This window comes from Hippocampus guttulatus, chromosome 6, assembly GCF_054856545.1.
Source record: "Hippocampus guttulatus isolate MCC_2025c chromosome 6, RoL_Hgut_1.0, whole genome shotgun sequence".
NCBI classification, from domain to species: Eukaryota; Metazoa; Chordata; class Actinopteri; order Syngnathiformes; family Syngnathidae; genus Hippocampus; species Hippocampus guttulatus.
In genome coordinates this window covers 24303055-24323254 of record NC_141266.1, presented here as the reverse complement: position 1 = coordinate 24323254, position 20200 = coordinate 24303055, and the positions used below count along the sequence as shown (strand labels likewise).

Here is a 20200-nt window from a genome sequence, read left to right as displayed (position 1 = left end):
GCCTTTATTTGTTGTTCTCACCCAATACATTCCGATTGAATTAAATGTGAATCGAATTCACTTTTAGCTGCCGATCCTCCTGAAATGAGTGAAAGGTCCTTCTGAGTGAAATTTTGGCTTTTTCTCCTCCTCACCACAGACCGCATATGTTGCAATCGCTCCCTCCCTTCCAAAACATCCCTCATTTTCTTTTTGATGACCCCCGCCACCCCCTGTCCTCCCCTCCCACTCTTCCCTCTTCCCTCCAAAGGCCGTGTGTAGGCATCTCCCACCCTCAGAAGGTCGCAGGCCTGGCTTCAAGGATGGACTGTGCACTGCTGCTCCTGTCCCTCATGTGCGCTCTGACCGCAAGCGTGACGCCGCAGGCTACCGCAGGTACAGTAAGCCGTGTATCATCGGCAAAAAAATGAAAGAGTGATATGACGGCTATCCGTGCTGAAGACGGTTCAAGGGTTAAATCAAAGTTTCAAGTTAATTGTAATTGCACGCTACCGTAAGGAGAGAGTCCAATCTCACAATTTAAAAGCCAAATCCGTGAAGACACGATGCAATATTTATGCCAAGCACGCAGAATTTGCCTTGTATTTGTCAGGTAAAATACGTATAAATATGAACTGCACTGCAATCATTCAACGTGTTTCACAATAGTGTATGTGCCCTCCGCATATGTACTGTACACCGTGTTTCCATGATGAGTGTTGCATGTGACCGTGGCACGTGTGTGTTTTGGTTTTAGAAGAAGAAGAAAAAAAAACGTGTTCCCATGTGTCTGACATACAGCAGCGCACACACATGTTTTCATTCCTGGACAGTAATCGCATCTCCTCGTTCCGTGCCCTCTTCCTCCTCCAGTGTTGTGTCGGTCGGGAGGTTGGCATGCTACGAAAAACAAGGATTTGGCTGTGGGACATGTGATATGGTGGCTTATACAAAAAGGCAAGAAAAATGAATGAGGCTTTGAAACTCAGTATTCAAAGAAACTAAAAGCTGTGATGCCACTTCTCTGAATGTTAAAAAATAAAAATAAATCACACAAACCCAAGCGTGAATGATGCCGATACCAGCAACCCATACAAAAAAAATAAATCGTACATCAAATAAGTCTTCTTTTGCCTGTAGTTGGTGCTCCACTACGGCCGATTGACACTTTGGTGAATCATCAAGTGCGTCAGACAGTCATTGTGCTCTTTGAAATTTTCCTGATCTAATTATTAATAGTATTGGTGAGTCCTGATGATGATGATTACAGATATTGGTACTGGTTGGAAAAAAAAAAAAAGTGGTCGCGAACTTCCCAAATTATAATGATACATTTTCATTATTTGATCTTCCTTGAAATCAGGAATGGGCAAACTTTTTTGCATTTGCCACAAATTGCCCACCCCTAATCGAATCACTCAAAAGGCAACCTGGGTGGTGAACATTTGGCCGGCCCACCCACACTGAATTCGCTACTTCGTCAAACACAACACAGAGCAGAAGAGGCCAACAAAATCTCTTTGTGGACTTTGAGGTGTTTGCTGTTTTTACAAGTGGGGGGGGGAGTCGGGGGCTGGGGGTGGTGGGGGTTCATGACCGCAGGGTGGCAAAACAAAAGGCCAAATGCCAGGAAATGTAACGTGTGTGTGTTTGTGTGTGTGCGTGTGCGCTTGTGTGCGTGCGCAGACTCGTGCCCGAAGAGACTCGTTGGAGACGAGCGGAGGAGGACGTGTCCCCGTCCGTGCAAAACCGACAGAGACTGCGGCAGCAAGCGGCAGTGCCTGTGCGACGGACAGTGTGGGCTCAGCTGTGTGGCTCCAGGTAGCTGATTTCAATCTGCGCGTGCGTGCGTGCGTGGGTGTCCTGGCCCAGTTGTTGTTGTGTTTACTCACAGCTGTGTCAACACACTTGGTGCCCGTCATCGACTTGCATCGGAAGGATGACAAGAGAAACGTGTGGTAGAGGAAAGTATTAGCTCGTGATCCAAAGCATACCACATCAGGAGACATGTAGTGTCATGTGAGGTCGCTCACTGATTGTGATGAATGAAAATGACTTGTGAGGTGTAAAGGGCGATTTGGTGAGGTGGCATCTTGGCCAAGAATAACATTTTACCCTTCACACACATTAAAAAAAAACAAAAAAAAAAAACCCAAAACCACTCACACATACCAAAATAGTTCCATGAGGGACTTAACCTGTACAGTGTATTCATTTTGGGATGGTTTTCATTTACACTTTGAATTTCTTTCACACCACAATTTTTTTGTGGGAGAATTTTTTTCAAGTGACTGATTTTTTTTGGGGTGTTTTTTTCTAGTAAATGTTTTTGGTTGTGCCTGAAAGAGTTTCTTGGCTTGAGAGTTTTTTTTTGTTTTTCGGTGGGTGTAGGTGTGAAAGTGATGAATGTGTGTGGTTTTTTTTTTTTTTTTGCATATGAGAGTTTTTGGGTGAATGTGTGAGTGCCTTTCACATGTCTGTGATTTTTGGTGAGTGTGGGAGTTTATCGGTGGAATGTGGGAGTTTATAGGTGTCTGTGAGTTCTAGGGTGAATGTGTGGCAGTTTTTTGATGAAGGTGAGAACCAAGTAGCATTCAAGATTTGAGATTCTTTGAACACAATTTTATTCACTCTTCTAAAAATAAGGTCAGTGCTTCTGATCAGATTGAGACCAGCAAAGGCCTGCTGACCGTGTTGCCCTTATCCCCCTCCCCCACCCCTCCACCCCCCAGGTCGCACTTGCCCCTGGCCGCTGCCCCACCGAGAGGACGCCGTGATTAGCCTGCTCTCCCCCACTCACTCCTTTTCCGCCTTCCTGGAAGTGCGATGCAAGCCGGGCTTTGCCTTACCGAGCGGCCTGGATTTCACCATTCGGCGTTGCCAAGGCGACCGTCGGTGGAGCGGAGACGAGCCCATCTGCACAGGTAAAGGCTCGGGGGAAATTTTGCTTGGGATCCGATTTTGGCGCTCATGATTCAATGAACCTGATTGGTCAACGACATTATTGACATTTCAAAGTTGGCTCATCTCATCCAACGCTTTCTCATTCGGTAGTCAGCCAACCACCAGGGGGCGAGCACATCGCCGAGGCTTCATTTAAACTGCCTAAAAAAAAAAACAAGCGAGTGCACCCTGCTGAGTCATGGCAAGAGAAGGCGGCAGAGCAAACATTGTTGGAGTTGAAGTTGAGGATTTGGACATTGACTCGTTTGGACATTAACAACATATTTCTTCAGTGAGACCTTGGTACATTGTTTTATTATCATTTTGTCATGAAGTTTGTGTGTGTGTGTGTGTGCGCGTGAGCGTGTGTGTGTGTGTTTGTGTTTGGTTTTGTCGAACAAGTAAGGCAAAACATGAACCGGGTAAACAAGAGATAACATGACACACAAACAAAAAAACAAACAAACCCAAACATACCTTAAAATAATCTGAACAAGCATCATGCAGATCATAAGAGATTTTAAAAACCGGATTAATTTTGAAGTTGTATTCTCGACTGAAAACAGCTCCCATATTCTCAACTCAGCTCAAGTGTATTTATAGAGCACTTTAAAACAGCCATCGCTGTATACAAAGTGCTGCACGTGGAGCAAATATCATATATACAACAATAAAATAAGAAATTAATAACGAAGACAGTAGAAAGCACAAAACAGTCAAACTAAGGTCAAGTCTGAGTCATGACACGTCAAAAGCCAAAGAATACCGATGAGCTTTAAAGATGGGCAGTGACGGGGCTTGTTCGGCGGGAGCTCATTCCAAAGAGAGGGAGCGGCAACGGAAAAGGCTCGGTCACCTCTGAGCCTCCGCTAAGTTCTCGCTAGCTTTAAGAGTGTCCGGTCCGCAGACCCGAGGCAGCGGGCGGGTGTGGAGAGCGGTAAGGTGGAGCCGGGTCATTTCCAGATTTGAAAACAAATAATAGGATCTTGTGTGTTGAAAAAGAGTAAAAATAAGTATTTTTTCCCCAAACATGATGAACGATTGTGATAAATAACCGTGATTGCAATTTGGAGCACAAGTAATTGTGATGAGCAGTCCGTTTATTCCTTCACGTTGATTTGTCGCATTTCATGATGATTTTACGTCTTTCTTTATGAAATTAAAAAAGCAAGAAAAACGTGTGGCTGAAATAGATGAATGACATTTCAATTCAAGTTAAAGCGGAAATAGGAAATCACAGTGCCACTGAGTAATTACCTGTTGTTATTTTTCGAGCAGACACGTGCGCATGTGTTCAAAGATTGAAAGTCGCTCTTGTGTCGTGTTGGCAACAGACAAAGTAGAGACACGTCCTCAAGAATGAAAGCCATTGTGTTTGACTGGCCTCCTCGTCGCCATGGCGACCACGGCGGCGGCGGGGCGCTGCTGAAAAAAAATATTTTGCAGTCAGCCTTGCACCTTAACTGTCAACACTTGCACAACAACTCTTTTATTGGAAAGGGAAAACGGTTCTCCTTTGATTGACCCTGTTATGGGTGTTCCTGGAACAATAACGTTTGTTACTTGAGTTGTCTACGTGGCGCCCAAGCGAAACAGCCCGCAACGCCAGGCGCGGTGGTTGTGGTTTACGTGCTTTATGGCGACACGATCGCGAAGCAAATGATTGAAACCAAAACTAGCAATGAGCGAGTCGCGATACCAGATATCAGTATCGGGCTGATACCGGCTTTATTTCAAGGTGTCGGGTACTCGTGCAGACGGCAAACCGTACATGCGTGTTTTGGGAATGTGGCAGGAAGTCAGCGCGAGCAGGACATCCAAACGTTGCCCAGATTCGAACCCGCAACCACTCGCCTGTGAGGCAGACGCGCTAACCGCTCTGACGGCGTCTCACCTTGAATGAATGCGCTTCAAAATACGTAACACGAGTCAACGTTGGCTTGCCGAGTGCAATCCCACTACTCCCTCACGCGCACTTAGTGGCGGCATAAAACGCCTTCCAAAACTCGAGGCTTATTTTTCTCGCCAGCCTGCCGGCTCTCATCAGACAGACACACTTTCCGAGCTCATCTTTTCGAGCCACGGGAAGGCCATTGAAATGTTGAAATCAGGATACCGTCGCCGGCTCCGTGTGCGGTGTTGAGTAGCCGTGCTGCCGAGAGACGGCCAGAAGGTGGGTGGGTTTGAAAACGTGTGAGAGCCGCTTTGCAACCGCGCGCGCACGTACGCGTGCGCGCCCGTTGGAGCTCCTTCATGCCTGCTGAGAGGTTGTGGGCGGCCGATCACTGGCAAAGTGGCACACAGAGATGCGAGTCTCGATGTGTGTGTTTTGTGGTGAGGGGGGGGGGTTCATTGTGTGTGTGTGTGTGTGTGGGCGGCCCATCACAGTCCACAGAGTCAAAGAGGGAGCGAGAGAAAGAACTGTGCCGGTCATGCTGCTTGAGGCCTTTCTCTTCACCGCTCATCTCCTTCTCCCTCTCATCCTCTGCCACGCGAGAGGCCTCTGATTGGGGCTCGCTCGACAACGGCAGGCAAAAGTGGTGGTGAGGCGCTGGGGGCTTGAGTTTGAGGAAAGTGCCTTTTATAAACAGTGGTGGGAAGTAACTGAGTACTCTCGAGGGATTTCAGGTTTTCATCGCAAAGGGAATCATCCAGACAGTTGTCGGGATAAAAACCTCTGGACACAGCTCAGCTTCTTTGATTGATCTAGTTTTATTTCTACATATATGGCCTTAGTGGCTTTCAAAACCACTCTAATGTGAAAAAACACGCGTTAGCTCATGAGCTATTTTAGTATCATTTGGCTACGATGTTAGCAAAGCAATGGCAACGTGGTTTTTTTTTTTTTTTTTTGGATAGCCTTAACGCTGCACTAATGCTAGCTCGTTCTTCTCGTGACAGTTCTGCCCAAGTGCTGCCTGTTGTGAAGCGAGGCCAGTCGCATTCAATCAGTACTCGAAGTATCTGTATGAGTTGGACTGAAATACGTTCTGTCGATACTTCAGCCACCTCCGACTATGTGGCGTCTTTTAGTCTCTGTGCATTGATGCGGCGGTTGCTCCATCATGTAGCTTTGCTTTGTCAAGTGACTGAGATGATACACCTGCTCCGTTGCGCTTTGGTGCTGCTGTGTGTGTGTGGGAGGCAGCAACAGTGAACTTGAGCTCCAGGCTCTTATTCGCAGCCAACCACCCTCACTTCCATTCTTAGAGCAAAAGATGCCCCCCCCTCCCCCTCAGGCGAGCCCGGCGTTTGATGGCGCTCCCCTTGAGCAACCTGCGCAGCCTCTTGATCATTTTTATATGCACTCGAAAACTTTTTCAGGAGCCAACAATGCGCGCCGTTACAGAACGACGCTCTTGTGGAGAAGGTGCTCTAATGTGTTACCTAAGAACGGCGGCGGCTTCAATAGAACAAGACCCTCCATTAACGCGTGACCGTTGACCTCGTACTCGAAGTGCTTCAGCCTCATCTGCGTTGAAAGTCCCGCCAACGTTCTTGGCGCTGTCTTTTTTTTTATTTTTTTAATGGGATTAATTTCTCCATTTGTGACCTCACTCTCAGATTGTTCGTGTCCGAACACGTGAGTTATATTGACAAGCACAACCGTAATACGAATTTACCGTATTTTCCGGACTATAAATCACACCAGCCATAAAATGCATAATAAAGACCAAAAAAAAAAAAAAAACATACTTAAGTCGCACTGGAGTATAAGTCGCATTTTGGAGGGAAATTTATGTGATAAAATCCAACACCAAGAACAGACATGTCATCTTTGAAGGCAAATAAAAATAAAACAACGGGCTGAATAAGAGTACCGTATGCTAACGTTACATGACGCATAAACAATGAACTGAGAATGTGCCTGGTATGTTCACGTAACATATTAAGAGTTACTCCGATAACTGTAGCATAATGGTGATGCGAACAAGTTGACCAAACCATCAGTGTCACTCCAAATCACTAAATCCAATGAAATCTTCATCCTCGGTGTCACTTTTAAGCAACTCTGCCAACTTCGGAGGTAGAAGAGACGGACGGTGCTTCCTCTTCTACTTCGCTGACGTCAGTCATCGTAGGTTTTTTTTTTTTTTGGTCAATGTGGCACAGGTCTAGAGCCCCCTCTTGCGGTTTAATGTGAAAATAACATGTCAAATGATCGAATGTGTTTATTATTTCACACATAAGTCGCACCCCCCGGACAAACTATGACAAAAAACTGCGATTTATAGTCCGGAAAATAAATACACTTAAACGAGTCCCTCTCGACAATGTCAATCTAAAGTCAGCCATTTAAAAATTGTGATGAAAATCTAGGCCTCATAAGTCATGCTCGATAGCTTGTCAGTCTTAAATGAGTGAATTGATGGATGCGCTCTTCCAGAATCTGCTCTCCCTGCACCTCCCCCGACGTGCCTCCTTCCTCGGGAGGTGACGAGCGCCTTCGCCATCGAGGGCACCGCCGCCGTAGGAACGGCCATCCGCTACAGCTGCCTGTCAGGGTGAGTGAGCTCGGCTGGCGGGAGGAGGGAAGAAAAGAATGGCTTTCAGGCCTGCGTGAGTGTGTGAGTAGGCTGCAGCTGCGTGTGAACCTGAAGTGGTTCGGGGGTGGATGTGGAGGAAGTGACAGAGCGTGAAGAAGAAGAAGGGATGAGGTGTTGGAGAGCGAGCCGGTTGATGGCTGATGAATGGCAGTCATGCCCTTTTTTTGGCGGGGGGGTCAGGGGTGGAGTCAGAAGAGAAGTTAGCACCCGCAAACACTACGAAGCCCCGAGCAGCAGCTTTTATTCGTCTTTATCCGAAACCGATCATAAAACACTGGTGGGCATGTACTTGTTAGCCTCTGTGAAGAACGAGTCAGATGACTGCTCTTTACCGAGGCACGGATGGACGGTATATCTGTATTATACTGCCCCCAGGTGGCCAAGGCGGACACTCCAGAAGGAGCGGCACAACGTCCACTGAAAAAATGTGGCAAAAAAAAAAAATCTTCAATTCTTTAAATTCTATTGAAACATGTCTCATTGCCGTATGGGTTTATAGACTACAGTATTATTGATTTTATAATGCAGTTCGGTTGTATTTAACTTTGTTTTGCAATGCGTTTTCATGTTAATCTTTCAGATTTTGTTCGAGTTTACATTTTATAGTTTAACATTTGTTTTCAAATACTTTGTTTTCTTCTGAGTGCAGTGTTTTTGTTGAAACTGTGCGTACTGTTACAATGGCATGCATGTTGTGCTAAGTTTGCTCTTACTGGTTATTATTGTTAGTTTTTTTTTCATAAATTTTATTGAATTAAACCCATTATAGTCGTTCGAGTGGAAATTGAACAGCTGACAAAAATCTGTCCTCTTGGCAGAAATAGAGGGCCCCAAAGTCCAATTTTGCCAGAGTGACGTGTGCCGGCTAGTTCTCTCCCTCCATTGAACGAAAGGAGTCATGCTTGCAGGCTCATGTTGAATGGCCTCCCTTCCGCACTGACTCATATCCACAGCAGAAAGATGAGTGGGGATGTGAGCCACACGGAAATGAAAGGGGATGCTGCGGAAACAGGAGCATTCACACCTTTAGACACCCCCCCTCCCCCGCCCTCTCTTCATGTTTTGACGCCTATCCCGGCAGTCACATGTCACTCACCAGCCATCTGCCCGCCGCTCTCTCTTTTCCCCGCACAGGGTCGACATAGTCGGAAGCAGTGAGAATTACTGCCAGGACAATCGAACCTGGCAGTATCCGCACCCCATCTGTAAAAGTAAGTGAGCAGCGCATGGGAACACCAGCCATGTTTGTTTGGTTTTCACCTTTATTTCCTCCTCCACGTGCACGCTGGCCCGATGGCATCGTGAGATGATGATGATGATGATTATCTGCAAAGTCGGATCTATTTTTCAATGTAACAGGAAACGCAAAGCATCCAAACGTCGGCCTTTCTCCCCGAAGCCGTCATTTTCGCAGAGCTTTACTGCCCCCTAGCGGTGGCATATGACACTGCGCTCATTATGAAAAGAACTGCATCATGCACAGTCTCATCTGACCATAACGATGCTCACGTGTGATTGACACGGTGACAAACCTATTCATGTATTTGATTCTTTTTATTCTTGCTGGGTCATGAATTTCTAATATTAGAGAAATTCATAGAGAAATATTCGAGAATGAAAAAGAGAGAATGAGTGAATCCATTTGGATGGAATAAATTGTGAGTTTTTGTTGATCATGTTGGTGACGGCCCGGTACGAACCACAAAAAATGTCTTTGTGCGCACGGGTCAGAGGTGTACTGTGAGCCTCCTCGCGAGGTGGCGCAGGGCTACGTGGTGGCCGTCCAGAAGACGGAGTACGAGGCGGGCTTTGACATCCATTACCTCTGTAAGAAAAACTTCCACCTGGATGGACCGCAGAAGGTCACCTGTTTGTCTAGCGGCAGCTGGAGCGCGGCGCCCCCATCCTGCAGAGGTGAGTGACGTGCCGAGTGTGATGGGGATGACGTATCGTAGGGGTCACCAATTCCGGTCCTCCGGGGCCCCGATCCGGGATGGTTTAGATGATGTCCTCCAACGCAAGTGATTCAAATGAGCACGCTCATGATCAGGCTCGCTGATGAGCTCGTTATTTGAATCCGGTGTGTTGGAGGAGGGAAACGTATCAAACATGCGGGATAGCTCGGGGGGCCCCAAAGTGTGTAACAAATGTCTGCTTTTGCTAGCCCGCTGCCTCATCCCTGCCAAGAGAAGCCGCGTGATGATTGACGGCGCAAAGCGGTGGCCTTCTGACATCACAGACGCGATGGTCCCTCACGGAGAGAACGTGACGTTCTTCTGCAAACACCCTCACAAGCAGTGCAGCCTCAGCGCCGCGCAGACGTGCTTCGACGGCGAGCTGCAGCCGCCGGCCTGCTACCTCGGTAGGGCGTCCGCGTGCATCTCACGCGCTCTCGCTTCTTCCCAACCGGACTCCGGTTGTCGATGGTTCGAGGCTGCCGCCGTGATTGCATGAAGCCTGTGTTTGATTCGCAGAGCCCACGTGGCTGCAGTTTAAACTCTTCCCTCACCGGCTCGTCTCCGAGATTGAAGCGTGCGCCGACGCCGACGTGGAGACCTTCTGATCTCGTAGCGCACTCGTGATACATAATGCCGTCGACGCCTACTGTTGCTGTGGTTCAGAGGGAAAAACTAACTGGTCCGGGACTCCTGGCGTATGGTGTGAGCCCTGTTCTGACAATTTGCACCCATCTCTTCCAGAAGGGAAGTTTGGAATTACACACACACACACACACACTGTTTGTAATATTTCTTAAAACAATTATGTTTTGACAGTACCACAAAATTAATATGACCTGTCAGAAATCACCCACGAGTGCTTGTTTTTTTTTTGCCAGACACAGTACAAAATAATGAGAGGCTTTGGGTGGGGCCAAAGACGACTTTTTTTTTTCCCTCAGCTCATTTTCATCATGCACTAATGTCAAGTCATAATGACTGTTTGAACAAATATGACATTTTTTAAATTGCAACTAATCCCCCTTTTACACAAAACACGGAACCTATCCAGTAATGATCCTGCAATTTATTGTAAATAGCAATCACCGTGCCCCCATGGTTACGCATACACCGAGTGGATATTTCATTAGGTACACCCAGAAATAGAAAACTCCGCGTTCACGAGACAGGGGGGTGGGGGCAATTTGTATAGCACCATTTATACTAAAAGCAAATCCGTGGTGCTTTACATAGGCAAAGAAATAAATACATTCAAAACATGAAACTCAAGACAAAAGTCAAACATAAAAGACCAAAACAGTAAAATGACAAAACACATAAAATAAATAGAAGCAACATGGTGAAAGTAATATTTTGAGTTATTAAAAAAAGAAGAAAAAAAAAGAAACGAACCAAACAAATACGTTTTTGATCCATTAAAAAAATTTTAGAACAGTTTTGGAACCTATCATCTGTTATTTGCCAAAATAACCTCGCCAACCATATTTTTGTGCTCAGACAAAAAGCCCCATCTCATATAAAAATAGTGCTTTGGCACCATCTTGGTGCCAAGGATCTATGTAGAAATGAGGCGAGGGGTTTCTATTTGGCAGGCTCAAGACCTGTTTAATATAAAACTAGTGCCGTGGCACCATTTTCTGAAAGATGGGCCACTGGCCCAAAGCTTGGTCTAATAGAAAAGTAGTGCATTGCTGCCGTCCGTCTTCTGCCATCGATAGCCGATGATAAATCATTAAAGCGATCAATGCTCGAGATGACCACCAAATGTGGCGTATACTTGAAATCTCTTCTGAGCGCTGCACGAGACTACATCTCACACATTCTTCGCTATGCTAGCTACACCGTAGCGGCTCCTGTAGGTGAGCTTTCTTCTTCTCTGCTCGACGCGGCACACGTCAAATATTTTATACATTTTTATAGGGGTTTTTTTTTTAGTGACTGCAGTGATTTGAAATAAAGTCAATATTGACAAAAATTCCCCCCTGACTCTTTTTTTCTGACCAAGGTGAGCTCTTGACTTTTTCACATTAATATTGATTCTGAACCACTCCGTATAATATACATGGCAGAGTTGTTTACTGCTATGTTGTGTTTTGTTGTACAGAATTGGGACTAATTGTGACGATTAAGAGATGGATTAAATTAACACTGCTCTATAATATATATATATATATAAACACTTTGTCCCCACATGGGTCGCGGGGTGTGCTGGAGCCTATCCCAGCTCTCCTCGGGCAGTAGACGGGGGACACCCTGAACCGGTTGTTGGCGTGTGTGTGTGTGTGTGGATATATATATATATATATATATATATATATACACATGCACATACACACACACACTTTATGCCACCCCACTTTTGCCTACATTGCACTCCTTCCATTGACTCTCTTTAAAACACCATTCAAGCATAGAGAGTACAGGAAGTGTGACTCCATACTCGAGCTGGATGTCATCAGACTTGAATAAAACGTCTCCGACCTCTCCAGCGGTTGCGGGGAGCCTGCAGGCTGCAGGTTCCACGGCAGCCTAAATGCCTAATAGGCTGAGCATGGCCGTTGCTCGGACCCGGTAGGCTGCTCCGCCATAGCAACTCCCCCTGACCCCTCCCTCGCCGAGCCCCAGCCAGCATCACCCTGCGCGCAGCTCAGACATATTTGGTCCTCCGGAAGTGTGCGCGGCTCGGGTAAGCCAGTCCCTTCATAGCACGGCGGCTGCGTATGGGTGGAGCACACTTTCAATTTTCTTTTTTTTTATTTTTTTTACAAAGATTAAAAAAAATTGCATTTTCAAAGCGTTGCCCGGTCGTCGTCAACAGCCGCGAGGCGCTCGGGGGCGCGGCCGTAAAGTTTTGTCCTGCTCGCGCTCGGACCCTCGGCTTCGAAAATGGCTGGCTGGAGGTTCGAGGAGGAAGCACTAAGCAGCGGTGCGGCGGTCTCCCTTCCTGCACGCATAAGCTGTAAATATAACTCTCGTGCGCATGCTTCTCGGCTGTCGGAACGACGCGTCAGTGTGCCGGCTGGCGACGTCGCGGGTCCGAACGCTCGTCACGGCGCACTGACAGCTCGCACCTTGGACTGTGCATAATGGCGTCCTACTGTCCGCCTCGTCTCTTTCATAGCCTTCCTTCTCTTTTTTTTTCGCGACACGGGCAAGAGCCACTAATACGTCTTATGATAATCATGTCCTTCCCACGGTGCGTTTCGATGAGGAAGTAAGAGAGACGACGTGCAGTGTGCTTCGGCTACACCCCCACGCGAGCCATTTAGGATTTGTTTTTCAACGTGTTTCATAATTTAACAGAGTGTCAGTGAACGTCACATTTGATAGGACGTCGCGGAGTTTAGGGAGGTCACGTGACCGGTTCATTAGCATCTCGCTCACTGAACTTGACCCACATACGTTCCTCCTCGGTTTACGACGGAGTTCCGTTGCTACGGCGGCGACGTAAGCGCAACCTGTATGTAAGTCGGAACGCGCCAGGGCATATCCACAAGAGTCAGATCTATGTACTGGACAGAAAATATCAATAGTAATGATTAAAACTGAAAAACAGTCGACTACGGTGGGAAACAAACATGCCACACAAACCTATGCTAACGCAGTAGTGAAGTAACATTTTCTCCTAAATCCCCATTTTGGTTATATTTATAAAATACTGAGATGATAAACAGTATGGAGTAACTGAGCGTGACTTTGTGCCACGTGACCACGTAATTTTCACGCAGCGCTGTAGTCTAGTCAGCTAATGCATTTGTAAAGTCATAGTGAGAGTAAATATTTGGAGGAAATACAATTCCGGGCCAGGAATATAAGTTGCGTCGACAACTGAGACCTTTTCACACTTGGTTGTCTTAGGACGACAGCGCCCCTGTCCAAGATTGCCCATATTTGGAAGTGCAATCACACTGCCATGTTTTTTTTCTCCGATTGGATGCGCCATATAAATTCACCGCAACACTGCTCTTGAACATTCTTAACTTAAGGGCCTGTTGCACCGTGTGCCCACGGAGCACATTGACAAGAGCTTGGGTTGGTGACCGCGCACTGCTTGTCGTTAAGTGCAGTGTGAAAAGGCCTTTACGCTGTGTGTAGTCATCTGTCGCTAACAATACAATACATGCAGATTTATATAGCGCTTTCACAACAGCGACAGCTGTAACAAAGCGCTTCACAAAACAGTTGACATAAAGTAAAATAATAAACACAACACATAACATAAAACACGGACAGTCGTTAGCGCGGTAGTAAAGTATAGCGGTTTGTGTACTGTATTCTTACATTGCATCCTTATCGAACATATGCTTATGCAATTATTCAGTCAAAGTAACGGGTAATATTTTTATGAAATTCACTTCTTGGACGTAAATATGAAACAGTCAAGACATATTCTTACCTGTCGTGCAAATGAGTTGAATATGTGCCATTCCTACCCTCGAAATGTTGTATGTCAGACCTCTCTTAAACTGAGCAGTCTTTTATTCTCAAGACATGAGGACCCCCACCTGAGCCACCTGTGCACACTTATTTGATTTTTGTTTTGCTGTGCTCATTTGAGTCTCTAACGCCTTGTTATGCTCTTAAATTCAAGATGTCTAAATGGGTGTGACCCAAAATGGATGGTCAGCTGGCTACAGTCCTGCCGAGAGGCAGCCCGGAGGGCCGACGTGGCAGCCCGGGCGCAGAATCGCACGAACTGCTGCGATCGGAGCCAAAGAGGGAGCCGCAGGGGACAGGTTCCGACGCGATCGGGGCCGGTAGTCTCTGGGCGCGCCCCGTCAACCATGATGCTCTGTCAATCAACGGGAGAAAGCCAGCGGAGGACGGGACTTGTGAGCCCGCCCCCCAGGAATTGAGAGAGACTCATGGGTCGAGGCAACCAATCAGAAACCAAATTGTGGTTTCCCCTCTGCGCCAGACGCCCAACGCCGACTCGGCCGCCGGACCCACCAAAGACTCGCCTTTCAGTAGTGCACAAAAACCAAACCAAATATCTACGGTCAAGACCAAGGACCAGAGAATCGAGCTCACGGCAGGGACGCACGCTAGTGGCGATGTTTTGCTCGCAGAAAGCCTAAAAGAATCGCATACAGCCAGTGGCGTGATATTAGTGGGTCAGGGAGCGAAGAAAGAACCTTTCGAGAGGCAAGTCGAAGACTGTCTGAAGGACTTTGCCTGGGCGGAGGAGCAAAGCGAGCCGCTGGACCTGAGTCTGCCCAAGAAAAGAGAGAGCCGAGAGCCCAGGCACGCACGCTTTCTGGACCCGTGCGACAGCTTGCTGATTATGGAGGTGGACGAATACGAGGGTGAGGGAGACCGGGATGTGGTGGAGGAGGACGAAGTGGAACCGTCTTCCTTTTACCCCACATCTGTCTTTACCCGGGACCTTCTTCTCATCGACGACCAGGGCATTCCGTACACGCTCAGTCCGGACGGACTCAGGGTGCCGCAAGTGGATGTCGCCGTCTCCGAGGGCCCGTTTGAGAACCAAGGGGCCTTGCGGGTGCCCAACGCAGCAGTTTCAGAACTCAGCCAAAGTTTGGCCGATGCACTCGATGCGCCTTCCGGTGATCCGATGCCTTCGCGGGTTTCCGAGACGCCACAAGTCTTGACCGGTTTGGATACGAATCCCCCCGAAGGCTGCGGACAAGCCATCCCCAACCAGCCCATCCAGATTCTTAGCACGCCTTCGTCCGGGGCTCCCATTCTGCTCCCCTCTGCTCCACTGAGTTTTTCTCTTCCTCTGTCTGCCGCCCCCATCGCCGCTGATGCTTCCGGCCCAATGTTCCTCCTCCTCTCCTCCAGTGGCTCCACCTCCACCCCGATCGCCATCCTGAACCCCGCCACCGGTCAGCTGTCCCAGCTTTCCCTTCCCCTGGCTTCCGGTAACACGTTGTCATGCCCCGTCATGGGATTGGGCCTAAACAACCCCCCTGTGATACTATCGGGGGGATCCGGCGGCATCCTGGCCCCTAATCTGGCCCCCGTTTCCTCTTCGCTCATTCCTACTCACGTCGCCTCCCCTGTTGGAATTGAAGCCATACCTACCGAGCAGGTCTCCAATGAGAGCGATAAGCCATCATCTTCAAGAACAGCTGCTGCTACTTTGACGCCCGACCCCTCAGACACCCGATCGATAGACCCCGACCCCTTGGCGGACTCTGAACATTTACCCCTGGACGACCACATGTACTTTTCCAGTGCCGCCGCTCCTCCCTTGCCACCGAAACTGGAGCCCCTGGACCCGCTGGACCCGGCGGACTCTCTTTCTCCCACGGAGTCCCCCGACGACCCTTCTGCCCGGCGGGTGCTCTACTGTCAGCTCTGCCCACGGATCTTCTTTTACCTCTCGGACCTGGAGCGCCACGCCATCACACACTCACAGAAGAAGCCTCATGTTTGCCAGCAGTGCGGCAAAGCCTTTAAGCGCTCCAGCCATCTGCAGGTCAGTGTTGAGCAAACATGGCCGCGCATCAGGAAGCGTGACCTTGAGGCCAGGATTCAAACCGTACCTTTGCGCTCCCGAGCCAAAAGTACCGTTAGACGTGGGCACGTTGACTTGATGTTTACAATTTGGTGAAATCGGCTGATGACAAACCTGTTAGCTCGACTGAAATCGCGCAGACAAATCCTCGTCAAACAATGTGGCCCGTGAAAGTTTTGCAACAATTTTACTCTGCCCCCCCCGTTCAAAAGTAGTCATCTGTCATGAAAAAGATACAAAGCAAATACAGAGCAGTAATGCAATACGGGCCAACATGAGGGCCCCCGTACAGCTAACGGACAAGATGTGCAACTTGCGTAGGCTCGAGCTTCACTCTTCGTAAAGTAAAAAGAGACCTCGGTCTGAGTGGGTTTCATTTCCTGGTCACGTACGGGTTTTGAGCGACCGATTGATTGAAACAAACACGGTGCCGCTCAACTTCTGTCGACCAAACCTAATGACCGGCGAGATGCTATCGAAACAGCGTTTCAGAATCGTGATTATCAGCGCAGTTATTTAAGCCTTTAATGTTTCATTTTAAAAGTCATGAAATCTGCTGTCGATTTCCTCTTTCTCCTCAACAGAAACCATGAGCTTAAAACAGCATATGGTTAACATCCAAAACGATTTGATATTTTCGTGGTGTTCACAGTTGAACCAGTTGAACACCCTTGCGTTAGCTTTTAGCGTTAGCTTGCCAGCCGCCCCTCTCAAACGTGCTCTGTGGTTCTCTGTGACTAGCGGCTATTGCAAATGTGTTTCAGCCGTTGCCCGGTACCATAGCGCTGAGGTTAATCTACTGTTTTATCAACTGTGTTATTTTTTTGGTCAGCCAGTTTAACAAATCTCAACTGGGCAGTTGAGCGTTGTTGCCAATATAGCTTCAGTTCTGATGCTTTGCGTTAGCTGGGTCGCGGAATAAATTTCAACCCATCCTGTAATTCAAGGTGCCACTGGACCGGAATTTGGCTGGGATAAAAAAAATATTTCTTGTCCTTGATTCGCTCCGCCAGAGACACAAGCACATCCACACGGGTCAGAGGAACTTCGTGTGTCCCATCTGTGCCAAACGCTTCAGGGAGGCCGGCGAGCTCCAGCGCCACCAACGGGTTCACACGGGCGAGAAACCCTACCAGTGCCAACTTTGCCACACGCGCTTCGCCGAGCGCAACACGCTGCGACGCCACACCAAGCGCAAGCACCCCTTCCACCAAGTGGCCGTGGAAATGCTCAACGACCGCGGCGGCGGCGGTCGTCGTGAAGAAGAGGAGGAGCCTGCTGAATGGTACAGCTCCACCGCGTCTCATCTCGAAAACTCTGATTCCGAAACGGAGACTTAAAATGTCCCAGACATACAAAGACGGGAGCACTTGCAATATTCATATTTATGTTATGAAAGCGACTTTATTTTTATGAATGAATGCTATTCCCGTTGCATTTAAAGACCCTGTAAAGTGATTTCGGAGATTTGTTTCGAAATCCATTAGGCTTAGTTGGTGACCACATGTCAAAGACTGACAGCGCTATTGCGGAGAGCATGACACAATTCTTTTTCATCATTTCACTTTTACTTGTTTTTGGGGCGTGGCCAAAACGGTGCCTGATACACTTTGTGATTTGTCAGGAATCACCCGTCCCCTAATAGGTAAGAACTTGAGCGCCTTTGTTCGCCTCAGCAGGTATCCGGCGCAATTGCGACATGCAGTTGGCTAGCCAGCCTATGCCTCCACCCGAAAGGGCATCTTCCTTTCAGATAGTTAATTGCCGTGGTTGCTTTCGAGTGCCTCATAGTCACCCACAAGTTTGCGCGCGATGCGGAGAAGGCGGAAAAAGCGAGGTAAATTTCTTTTTAAAGTCCCACGTGACGGCCAGTGTAGGGAAAAGGTGGTTTCGCGCTGTCGTGGCCGCTGTAGAGCGCCTCGTTGTTGCAATGACCCGTTAAGATTCATCCAACTACTGGAGGGATTTTTGGCATAAGACTGATGCTCATCCATTTAGCATCCATGGCTCCAGTTGGTAGTAGTGGTATTTGATCGACCGCTGACAGTTGAGTGGCCGTGGTTTTAACTCACAAAGAGAACACGGCCCCGGCATTCGTGAGTGGAGAGAACGCCTTAATTTTTTCATCATTTCATGTACTTGCTGATTTATGTCCTCCTTCGCATTTGGCAGGAGTCTTACCATCAATCTTCCATGTGGTGTGTCGATATTTATTTTCACTTAAAAGGGACTTTAATGGGCAACAAATACTTTATCATGAGCTTTTTAGCGGATTTTGGCAGCGCAATATTGAAATGGTGATTTTGTTGTAAATTATTTCCATGCAATTACATTCCCGCACAATCAATGATGAGACCTTCAAGTGCTTAAAAAAAAAAAAAACAATACAAAAACCCCCCACCGTAAACTCTTCTCAGCATCTCCTTGTGTTAAACAAGGAGACACGCTGCACTACCTTGTCGTGGAATCTGTACTTCTTAACAGAAACACTGTGAGTCATTTGCACTTGTTTTGTTTAGCACAATATTCACCTTTTTATGTGGTGAATTGAAAACAAAAGAAAGAAAGCTTTCTATATTTTGTTGCTGGCTAATTTGATGTATTTAATACATATATTTCAAGACCAAATGAGTTATTCCAACACAGAGAGAGAGATCTCCCTCTCTCTCTCTCTATATCTATCTATATATATATATATATACTGTATATGTATACAATACAATATATAGATGTATTTATATATATATATATATATACAGTATATATATACATACACAAAAAAAATCACCGTTTGATTATTTGTGAAGTATATTCAATTGTATTTAATACAGCTTGACAACTTTTAACCAAGTCTTTGCCCATTTTTTGGGGGGGGGGGGTGGCGTGTTCACACAATATCAAAAAAGAAGCTCAAGGCTCATTCGCAGTCTAAACGGCGCCCGCAAAGACGCTTTGGTTGTTCCTGTGTGATAACATTGCTCCTCTTTTGTATTCTTTCGACTCGTCTTTTCCACTCGGTCGGTCTGCAGAGGCTCCTCAAACGCCGCACAAGCTCCGAGTCGTGATAAAATACTTTTTCATCGCTCGAATGACCCCACTTGGTCCTTACGGCTGTCCCATTGAGAGGAAGGCGTTAAGCTTGGCTTCATTCGACGTTGGTAAACAGACTTTTTTTTAGAGGGACACTGGGAGGAGAGGCAGGTGTGTGTGCAAAGGTTGGAACAAGCTCTGAGAATAGATTGTGGTTGTGCGTACGGGCACGCGCTGAAATGTAAGATTTAATGGAATCTGTTGACGTTTTGTGGGCTCGGTTAATCGTAGCACGCCGCCGTTATATTTGTCAACCATCCAACAACTTACATCATTTCGATAGTGCGTACTGTGACTTCTCCGCGCCTGCTCATGATGTTGTCGAATACATGAAGAAGAAAAGTGATCTTCTGACCCGTGGCTAGATGACTAATCATAATGCACCAAAAACAGTGCCGCTCCGACAGCCGCCACTCATGAGTCCCTTTGCCGAGCTCAGTGTGATACTGTAATAATAACCACAACAATATGAGCAACAATAATCCGAATCGTAAAAATGTCCGGTCCTTCGGTGACTTCGCTGTAATTATAATAGTCAGCTGAAGAAGAAACGACTGTTTTAGCCTCCCGAAAATCCAATTCGCGTTGTTTACAGAGTACGCTTTCTTAGAATACGTCACTTTGCGGCCACGTTTGGTCATATAAAAATGCTAAGAATAATTAGCAGTTCGCACTGTATGTTACTGCTCCTACGACGACTTCGACTTGACACCTTTTTTATGACTGTATTTCCTCATGATCTATATTTTTAATGATTCATCTCATTCAGTACCAGCCAACTCTGGACCAAGTCTGAAAAGACGTTTCAAAACGTCTTTGGGAGTGAATGAGTTAAGAATTATGATAAGTTTATGAACATTCGTCTATCTCGTATGCCGAAACTTTGTCGTTACAGTGTAGCATCAACGCTACGAAGCCCTCAAGTCCACGACGATGAATGGCAACGGATCGAAGCGGCTGCGTACGAACAGAGCTGCACGTTCAGCATTGGATTCTTTGTGATTCAGTCTGTTCCGTGACATTCGCTCGGCCTCTGCCTGAACAAACACAGACGTACAATTTGTGTGCGCCTCTGAGTCGACAGGAAACCAACTTCAGGCGGATGCGAATTCAAATGAAACTGTAGTGCTCATTTGTGTCCACGTGGGGGAGCTCTTATCTCAGCGATGGTTTTGGACCCGTTCTGGCTCCATTCTCAG

General features: G+C 47.2%; 2 protein-coding genes across 4 annotated transcripts; both read left to right on the top strand.

The window, feature by feature from the left end:
• Positions 1–206: 206 nt before the first annotated feature.
• Positions 207–10276, top strand: ntd5 (ntl-dependent gene 5). The gene is made up of 8 exons (XM_086112995.1): positions 207–375; positions 1666–1800; positions 2712–2903; positions 7310–7427; positions 8604–8680; positions 9201–9383; positions 9634–9831; positions 9944–10276. The coding sequence occupies exons 1-8, from the start codon at positions 303–305 to the stop codon at positions 10030–10032; spliced, it is 1065 nt and encodes a 354-aa protein (XP_085969121.1). The 5' UTR covers positions 207–302; the 3' UTR covers positions 10033–10276.
• A 159-nt stretch (positions 10277–10435) lies between these two features.
• On the top strand, positions 10436–18613 carry LOC147204334 (uncharacterized). 3 transcript variants are annotated; one of them, XM_086112993.1, is made up of 3 exons: positions 10436–12113; positions 14019–15872; positions 16859–18613. In XM_086112993.1, exons 2-3 carry the CDS (start codon positions 14043–14045, stop codon positions 17249–17251), a joined length of 2223 nt encoding a protein of 740 aa, XP_085969119.1. In that variant the 5' UTR covers positions 10436–12113; positions 14019–14042; the 3' UTR covers positions 17252–18613. The 3 variants fall into 3 exon arrangements, with proteins under 3 accessions (XP_085969119.1, XP_085969117.1, XP_085969120.1); XM_086112991.1 differs by having other exon boundaries at positions 10436–12386; XM_086112994.1 differs by having other exon boundaries at positions 10436–15872; positions 16925–18613.
• Positions 18614–20200: the final 1587 nt, after the last annotated feature.

Coding starts and splice junctions, on each gene's coding strand:
- ntd5 (XM_086112995.1), top strand. CDS start 303: ATGGACTGTGCACTGCTGCTCCTGTCCCTCATGTGCGCTCTGACCGCA. Junction 7,428..8,603: donor CGCTACAGCTGCCTGTCAGG/GTGAGTGAGCTC, acceptor TTCCCCGCACAG/GGTCGACATAGTCGGAAGCA. Junction 8,681..9,200: donor TCCGCACCCCATCTGTAAAA/GTAAGTGAGCAG, acceptor CGCACGGGTCAG/AGGTGTACTGTGAGCCTCCT.
- LOC147204334 (XM_086112993.1), top strand. CDS start 14,043: ATGGATGGTCAGCTGGCTACAGTCCTGCCGAGAGGCAGCCCGGAGGGC. Junction 15,873..16,858: donor AGCGCTCCAGCCATCTGCAG/GTCAGTGTTGAG, acceptor CTGTAATTCAAG/GTGCCACTGGACCGGAATTT.